Here is a 9,831-nt window from a genome sequence, read left to right on the forward strand (position 1 = left end):
GCATATTCGATAATTTAAGAACAAATCGAAACATATCGAGCACAAATATAAATGCTTAATTTCTTGTAAAATTGAACTATAAAAAATGTATTCAACTTTGAGCAAAACGCAGTCAAAAAAAAAATATTTATATACATAAATAATATAAAGAAATGCATTTAAAACAAGAACGTATCGCTAAAATAATTTAATTTAAAATAAAATTAATTATTATATATTCGTTTCAATATAAATAAAGAGATAGTAGAAATTCTATGTACATCTATTTTTGTAAAAAAGATATAAAATACCTGATGTAACAAGAAAATCGTCCATGATAATGCATAATGCACAATAAATCATTATTTCTTCGAAATTATATGTGCAATTGAATAATAAACTCTTAAATAAGAATTAAAACTGTATAATAAATGTATTAAAATTATAATAAAATAAAGCAATAATTGAATTAAAATCTTAACTGAAAAGCTTATAATATAATAAAAGTTACCGATAACCTTAACAGTCAAATAAATTGACTAGAATCGAAGGAAAGAATATAAAAAAATTTTTTAAATTTGTTAATTTCGTTATCAGAATTTTAGAGAAATTATTAATTAAATAAAAATATACTAAATTACAAAATAAATAAAAAATAAGTTAGTATACACGAATATCGAAATATTTCTACTTACTATGCCCTCTAGACATCTAAATAGTAAATCAATCATCAAATTAAAAAACATACAACTTATCTTTTATAGATAATACACTAACCAAGAGAGATGCAATAAAAATTTTTTATTTTTCAATAAATATGATAAAATATATAAATATGGATGAATGAATGGAACCAATTATTATATTCGTAAATAAACATGTTTAAAAAATTTATATATAAATATATATAATGTTAATATTCGTAAATTAAGCATATATTTTTTTTAACGCGAAGTTTGTTGCATATAAATTATGCATAAAACACGCATGGCTCCACTACGTCGAAACACTACCGCGGTTAAAGTGGAACTGGCGTGTAGCGTCTCCCCACTCGGTAACTGTTGCTTGGCGTACAAGGTTACGCGTCGACTACTGTATCGATAACGGCGTAAGTAGTTGTCTGTATACAATTTTTAAAATATATTATTATTAAAATATTACAATTTTTAATATTCTTTTAATATTTTATTAACTTTGTAATTTATTAATATAATATAATAATTTATAATATTATAATTAAACTTATTAACAAATTTTTTATTACAAATAATTTATTAATTTTAAAAATAATTTAATAATATTTTAATTTACTGAAATTTATTATTCTGAAAATACTTTTATTTATATTTGTAAACTTTTATTCTTAATTTTTACATATTGAATGATACGAAAAAATATTGAATGATATATCTATTTTATATCTAGTTTATGGTCATATGATACGAAATTTCATGTATATTATATTTATTCTATATGAATATATATAAATCTTGTGTGTTATGTGTATAAGATATTGAAATTTTGTTAATATTAATATTATCTCATTATTATCTTAAAATTTATTTCATTTTTCATATATTATATTAATAAATTTTTCTTTATGTATAAATATCAAGTATGTACAGTGTAAATGTAAATTAATTTTAGAAATTTAACCTTATATAAAATAATATTTTTATTTTATATTCTATTCAAATGAAAAAATTATTTGAATCTGAAATATGTAGATTCAAATCGTTTTCTAATTATATTAATTCAGATATTTCATATTTTTTTATATAAAAAGAAAGTTATTTTTCCAATAAAAATTATTTTTTGTTAAACATGTATGATATATGTCATCCTAGTGTAAGTATAATAATATTTAAATAATTTTCAAAAATATAATAAATTTAAAACTAATATATTTTAATATCATTAGTATTATCATATTGGAAAATTAGGCTGTACTGATCCTGTAAAAATAAGCACAACATTTTATGTTTATATCGAGCTATGTGAAGGTAAGTAAATAAGATTAAAATATAATTTACAAATTAATTTTCTCTAATAATTATTATTTATATTTAGCAAAGAGATATTGGGAAGTCAATTACAAATATAATGAAAATTTAGATTTATTATATTTAGAAGTAAAAAAAAATAAAACTTCTCAAACAGAAATATATGTACCTTGGCCTACATCATGTAATATTTCTCTTAAAATAATAGAGAAGATACAAGAAGGTTTAAATGTTGAACAGTAAGAATAAAATTATAGATAGTAAAACTTAAAAATTATATAATCATAATCCATAAATTGATTTACATATTTTCTAATAGGATAACTTTTGTTTTTAAACTTGAAGACAGTACAAGCATTATTTATAAAGCTACTAAAGGTCTTGTGAAACCCATTGATCCAGAAACAAGTAAATTAATGAAAGAAAAAGAAGAAAAAAAGTTAAATTTAGAAAAAGAAATAAGAAAAAATACTTCTTATTTATATGAATTAGCCAAATCCTTAGATAAAAAAGATACTAATGAAGATAGTGATGTAAGCCATAATAATAAAATAATGGATTCTGATGTAAGTCATAATGATAAAATAACAGACAAATAAAATTAATTTTATTTTATTTACTTATTACTTTATTTAATCTTCATATTTTAATTCTATCAAATTTTCCAAAAAGGATTAAAAAAATATGAAATTGTCACATTTCTTTTAAATGTTTATTATTTATATATATTTGAAAGTAATTATTATTTATATATTTAAAATATGTAAAGTTTAGAAGTGCTACTAAAAATATATAACTACTTAAAATGATATGTATTAAGCTGCCACTTGCAAATGTGAATATTAAATAAATTATTGCTTAATGATATATTATAAGCATTTTCTATCATGTCAGACTATCTATATGATTTAGTAAACACTGCAAGTATGAGGCACATGCTGTTTCATTATTCTTAACTACAGATAAATATTTTAAACAATCTAAATTAAGATTAAAATTTAATAGTGTTACGATATTTTGTATGTATAAAAATACGTAACGAAAGTATATTTTAACAAATCTACTTTGAATTTTCAAAATAAATCTATCTACAAAAAAATTTACGATACTTGTATCATACATATACATCTTTGAATTAGTATTTTTTGGACGCACTTCATTTTTAATATCGTAGTATATATAAAGAACGTCGCTTCCATAAAAGCTACTTATGTATACATCTTAATGTAACATTTTTTAAATGTTTATAATATATATATCTACCATTTATGTATATGTATATATATATATATATATATGTCTTAAATATTATAGAGTATATCATTAATATATATTGACAAGAAAATATTGATTAATAAAAAGTGACTTATTTTTTATTAAAGTGTGTTGTTTGACAGTTCAACGCATGAAAATATGATGTTTTACATAAAATATAAAAATAAATATAAAAATAAATTTTCTTCAATTTTTAACAAAACAATATATTTTTTTTTATTTTTATTACGAATATTTTGAAAATTTAATCCAATTTATAATATTTTATTTTTATTTAAATAGAAATGTTTAATAGACGATGAAAATAAATATCCAAATGTTCCTATATTTTCCCATATTTTCTTGTCCATTATACAATGTAAAGATATATAATTATAATATTTGTATATATTTTAACTAAAATCATGTATCATAATTATTTAACTAGATTTTAAGATCTACATATGAGAACTGTATAAAAACAGGCACATTAGGAATAATGTGTTACATGAGCACCTTTGTAAATAGGTTTTCATTTCTAATATACAAGGTCTCTGTATAAAATAGTTACCAAACGGTTATTAATTTATTAGTGCATTAAGGCAACTAGAATTCGAGATGTACTCGAAACTATCACAAATGACATGATTAGTTTTTTGTTTTACAATTTTAAATACTGTTTTTAAGAATATGATTAATGATTTCAAGCTTATATGACTAAAATTAAAATATAAGAAAATTTCAAATGAAACCATTTGATATTGCTATCACAGTAATCTAATCATTAATAATCAATCATTTATATCATTCTTTTTTGGATATATTTTAAACAAATATTGTTTTACAAAAGTATAATTTAAATTTATAAATAATTTTAAAAATACTGTAATAGGTTCCATTTAAAAAATTCTTTTATACATAAAATTTGCATACCAACTGTTAAATGAACAAACTTCATGAATCAATAATATTGTTACAAGATAAATTATTATTATTATATGCATGTGATTCTTAATGTTAAATAATGTATTATATATTGTTATTAATATTTTTGAAAATAATTTATGCGGAAATAATAAATTTACTGTTTTAAATAAGCTCAAATATAATATGAAAGAAAGAATTTCTGAAATGACATTGATATAATGTTAGTACAAAACACTATCAAATATAAGTAACATATAATGTATACATTTGTGATGATTGTATAAGATATTCATACTCATTCACAAAACCAAAAATATATTTAAAAAATATGAGTAAATTGTAGTGATGTTTAGAATAAAATGTAAATATGATTATTAACAGTATGCTAAATATGAACTTGGGATATTACGTCTGATACAGTGTTACATATCAGACTAAACTATGTTGTATTCATAAATCTTATGAATTATTACTTTTCAATGTTTGGTTATATATTTACAAGGTATAGCACTAGAACACCACAAGTATTCTATCACATACTGAAAACATGAAAATAAGTAACTATGTAATGCATACAAATGGATAAAGGAGATTATAGGAATTAAACCTGCAAAAATTGTTGATTAAGAAAAATTGATATAGTTAAATTGACAAATTAAATGTAACAACTGGTCTTAATTTCTGGTCATATTAATGATTAGGTACACATGACTAATATAATTAAAGCGCCCAGTGTTTTTTTGTGATTATATAGATCAACACTGTTATACATAGTGCCATTTCTTTATTCAATTCACTATCACATGAGCATGAGCAAATATTAAGTGCATTTAAAAATTTTATTATAATATATTTTATTATAAGTAAAAAATAATTATTTTACAAAAAAAAAAATCAATTATGAAATCATTGTTTCATAATCATTTTTTTTGTAAAATAATGTAGTCTACTTATAATGAAATTTATTAAAACTTTTTCAAGCACCTAATATAACTATGTTTTGATTTATTTTCTGCACTTTATGAATCATATATTTTTATACAGTAAATATCCTTTATTTTAAATGAATGATCGTAGAATAGTTGTAAAACAATTACTATATATAAAAATGAATGTGCTAAGTAAAAGTAGTCAAAATTTCAAGTAGATATTCTTTCGAATATTTGGTCAATATTTTGAATCATTATTATGAGATCTAATGATTTATAATTAAATGATATAAATCATTATAAATTTAGGTTCCAAACTGTAGTTTTATATCAAAATATTAACATACTATAAAAGTGCTTATACAATTTATGTTTTACTGCTGGTCTTCCACTTGATTACTTCAAGTGTGTCAAATAATTATAATTATTTATATATTGGAAACAATTGTGATAAATGTATAACTACAAGTTAATCTGACATTCATACATATTAGTTAAAAACCTGAGATTCGTATGTTGTTGAACATAATTTTTTTAATTCTATATGTCTGATTATATCATGATATTAAAAATAAAACATCTGTACAATACATAACATTATGAAATGTGGAACATATTTTGAAAATTAAACAAATATATAATCATCGGTGTTATTAATTGCGATTTGATTGCCCCTAAAATTGAAAATATATTAAAACGCTAAATAATTTGCGTATCAAATTTAACAAAAAAATGATTAACATAATTATGGCTAGCACCAATCAGCCATATATGTAAAATCTTTAAATAGACTTTGTTCTAAATCACTAAGTGGTCTAGGATCTTTAGGTGGAGTTAATTGAGGTTTTTCTGATGTAAATTCTTCATCAAAATTACTGACATCTTCCACAGAATGCTGAAATACAAATATAATATAAGTATAATATTTATTGAATATTTTTATCAACATAAAAAAAAATAACTAAAAATAATTAATACTTACAATTACTGGAACAAATGGTGGTTTTACACGTCTTAAAAGTAAATCATCCCAAGCTATATGCCTAAAGAATGCTTGTTTCTTAACATCTTCTGCATCTCTTTCACTACTACCTAATCTTCTATCAGGATTTTTTCTTAATAACTATATTTAATAAATAAGAAAATAAATAAGAAAATTATTTCAATATTTATCAATAAAATATATATATGTATATAAGAAATTAATATTTTACCCTCCGCATTATCGCAATTGCTTCTAAAGAAAGAAACCGCGGATAACGAACTTCATCATTCACAATGGAATCAAATACTTCTTCTTCATCATCACCAGGAAATGGTGACTATATAAAAGGGCAATAATTAGTATTAATAATTATCATATATAATTAAAAAAAAAATTACTGAATATTACTTACTTCACCAACAAGCATTTCAAATATTAATACACCAAGACCCCACCAATCAACCGCCCGCGTATATGATGTTTCAGTAAGCACTTCAGGAGCTAAAAATTCTGGAGTACCACAAAATGTTCCTGTTCTATCTCCATATCCCATTCCCTCTTTGCACAAACCGAAATCCGCAATTTTTACATATCCTTCTGTATCCAATAGTAAATTATCTAATTTTAAATCTCTGTAAATTGAATGAAATTATCGTCATTTATTTGATATAATTATTTATATATTTGATATAAATTAATCGTATGATTATTTAAATATCTACCGATAAATAATTCGACTTTCATGCAAATATTGCAACCCTAATACAACACAAGCTGAATAAAATACAGCTCGTGGCTCTCCAAATACATCCGCATGTATATGCATCATAAGATCTCCTCCAGCTGCATATTCCATTACAAAGCACACATGTGCCTATAGAAATAAAAATTTAATACTGATATTCTGATCAAAAAATTTATTTTAAAAATAATTAAAAAGATATATACCTCAGTTTGAAAACAAGCAAAAAGATTTACAAGGAAAGGATGACGTGTAGCATTGGCGACTTCAAATATTCTCTTCTCTGAAAGTAAAGATTCTACTTCATCTCTCGCTATTATATCTCCTTTTTTCAACGCTTTTATTGCGAAGTATTCTCCTGTATTTCTATATTGCGATAGAATTACTTTTCCGAAATGACCGCGGCCAAGAACAGAGAGTAGTCTAAAATTATCTATGGTCATTCCAGTAAGTTGCGAATGTCTTCTAGATTCGTAGGCACTGTCTCTGTATTGAGAAGGCTTATTCGGCATTTCGTATACAACCTATAATTATTAAAACGTTCAGCTTGAAATATCGTGTTTATCATAAGATAATGACTGCACATTTATATTACTTATTTTTATATTAATTGATAGTATGAAAAGCTGTTATTTAATTATCATATATGTTGAATATTTGTTAATAATAATAATAATTTTAATCCAATACATACATTATTAATGTATTTTTTTTTAAAAATATGTTTTATATTTAATATTTTTCTATCTTAAGAGAAAAAAAAACCTAAAACTGTTGAATAATTAAGTATTGCGCCATTAATGGCCAAGATATAGATATATAACATACAAAGTACATAGTTATTTACAAGTTTAGTATTATAAAGCCTTGATACATAATATGCAAATACGATCATGCGAAAAAAATTGATTACATGCTTTTAATGAGAAAACCATTAAAATAATAAAAAATAAGTTACTTTAATAAACAAAATTACAATAACTTAAAAAAACAATTTTATATTCAATATGTTAGTAATAAAGAAGCATAAAAATTAAAATCACGTAAATAAATAAAGCTGTGTGTATTGGAGGTATATACCTCATCTTCAGGAAACTCGACGACAGGTTGGGGCGAGGGTGTGCGTGGAGAGGGTGGTGCAATCAGCACAGGACGAGGCTCTGTTACAAGAGGCCTCAAATTTGCCCCCTGAGGACCCCCCTTTTCTTCGTTGTGCAGGAAATCAAACTCCCTTAATGCACTCTGTAACTACATCACTATCTGCTTAGCTCTAAAAGCTACTTTAGATTGCAATATATTTCAAACTGTAACGTACCAAAGTCTTATGTAATAGAATTAAGATAGATATTACAAATTGATATTATAAATTTGAAAAAATAAATTGATTCAATTATTGAAGGGAGTTTGCTGCAAATTTGTTGAGGGGATACTATATATTGCACAATGCACATTACGCATTGCATATTGGTGCTAAACAATGTGGAAACGACTATGCATAAAAAAGCTAAGAATTAAAAATATAATATAAATTTAACGAAAAAGAAAAAAAAGAAAAAATGAATAAAAGATTTGTATATTTTAAGCATATAAAAAAAATTGCCTTTTATAAATCGCGTTCTACTATTAAAAAGATATATTATAATACTATTATAATATTATTATTATAATACTACTATATTAAAGATATATTTATAACTATCTTCGAAGCAATTGACAATATATCAAGTATTCTAACATGCCTTGACAAAATGTATAATACTATGTACAAATATTAGCCAATATAACGATTCAATTATCTATATATAATATATTGTATGTGTTCTACATGATTTTTACCCATAACCAGTGTACCAATCCCTAAACCTTTCAAGTAAAAGAAAATACTAGATAGTTTCAAAATACTTTATAACAAGATGGATAATTATGATATCGCTAAGAAGGTTCAATATAGTTCAATATAGTAAAACTTAATAGGAACTCTCTTCTATATAACACTTTGATAAATATAACAGAAAGAAAAAAAAAATTTAAAAGATAATATAAATCTCGTATGACTTACTTCTTGATCTATTTTTGGTGGTGGTGGAGGTGCGGGCATTGAAGGTTTTTTTGTAATTGTAGGTGGTGGAGGTGGTGGATGTTCTGGAGGACGTGGTAATGTAGGACTATTAGAAGTCGATAATCCTAATGGTCTAGCGCCTCCTAAGCCTCCTTTCTCCGGATCAGGTAACTCTCCGGGTGTTTCCGGTTTATCTTCTACCGAAGTATCAAAAACAAGTTGTAAAGGTTGTGGACCTACAAATAAAAATTTGTACAACGTTAAAATTTGTAAAGGAAACAATCAAGAATATATAATTGTACCTGATGGTGGGCTTTCAGAATTTCTTGAATTGTGCAATGAAGGAGCTGCCGATCGTTTCAAAAGTCTACCCCAAGTTGCAACATTGATGTTCATTTGATTAGCTCTTGGGAAATTTTTCACTTGTTGTTTAAAGATCTTGCGTTGACGTTGTAATTTAGGTTTTCTCGAAATCATAGGATTCAAGAATTTAATTTCCGCGAAAAGAAGACCTTGCGGTTCCAATTGCAGAGCCATTCCGTGTCTCACATCATCGATAAACTCTTCTAAACGTAAAAATTTTATAGCACAAAGAGATCTCCAATCTTTCCAATAAATGCCTATTTCAAGTTCTCTCGACTTATCTAGTTCAATGGAAAACCTACAAAAATGATGTAGGCATATATTTTGATATATTTATATAATCTCTTTAAAATGATAATATATAAAGATGATATCTCTCACAAAAATAATATTGTATACGATATAAAAAAATACCTTTGATCCCAAGCTTGTTGAGAGCATGGTCGCCAACTAGTCTGTCCTACTGTTTGGTTGTCCAGTTTAATAACTGCCATAATATCATCTGTAACATACAAGGAGAAATTAATTTTAACATTCAATTCCTAATTTTATAATATTATGAAATTCCTAAAAAAAAAAAAAAAAAAAAA

General features: G+C 23.8%; 2 protein-coding genes across 2 annotated transcripts in view; one reads left to right on the top strand and one right to left on the bottom strand.

The window, feature by feature from the left end:
* The first annotated feature begins 1,617 nt into the window (after positions 1 to 1,617).
* LOC102670720 lies at positions 1,618 to 2,597 on the top strand. Its single transcript, XM_006621851.2, has 4 exons — positions 1,618 to 1,827; positions 1,901 to 1,982; positions 2,050 to 2,221; positions 2,302 to 2,597. Exons 1-4 carry the CDS (start codon positions 1,804 to 1,806, stop codon positions 2,579 to 2,581), a joined length of 558 nt encoding a protein of 185 aa, XP_006621914.1. The 5' UTR covers positions 1,618 to 1,803; the 3' UTR covers positions 2,582 to 2,597.
* Positions 2,598 to 4,782: 2,185 nt separating this feature from the next.
* The window catches only part of LOC102671330 (serine/threonine-protein kinase N), a 35,188-nt gene continuing 30,139 nt past the window's right edge, over positions 4,783 to 9,831 (bottom strand). The window contains exons 9-18 of the mRNA XM_006621854.2: positions 9,656 to 9,767; positions 9,181 to 9,539; positions 8,879 to 9,114; positions 7,900 to 8,067; positions 7,026 to 7,343; positions 6,800 to 6,951; positions 6,490 to 6,709; positions 6,307 to 6,414; positions 6,075 to 6,215; positions 4,783 to 5,987 (exon numbers count right to left, since the gene is read on the bottom strand). Coding sequence (XP_006621917.1) covers positions 5,844 to 5,987; positions 6,075 to 6,215; positions 6,307 to 6,414; positions 6,490 to 6,709; positions 6,800 to 6,951; positions 7,026 to 7,343; positions 7,900 to 8,067; positions 8,879 to 9,114; positions 9,181 to 9,539; positions 9,656 to 9,767 — 1,958 coding nt within the window. The 3' untranslated portion in view covers positions 4,783 to 5,843. The remainder of the gene's footprint in view (positions 5,988 to 6,074; positions 6,216 to 6,306; positions 6,415 to 6,489; positions 6,710 to 6,799; positions 6,952 to 7,025; positions 7,344 to 7,899; positions 8,068 to 8,878; positions 9,115 to 9,180; positions 9,540 to 9,655; positions 9,768 to 9,831) is intronic.

Source organism: Apis dorsata, unplaced genomic scaffold (genome assembly GCF_000469605.1).
Source record: "Apis dorsata unplaced genomic scaffold, Apis dorsata 1.3 scaffold_642, whole genome shotgun sequence".
Lineage (NCBI taxonomy): Eukaryota > Metazoa > Arthropoda > Insecta > Hymenoptera > Apidae > Apis > Apis dorsata.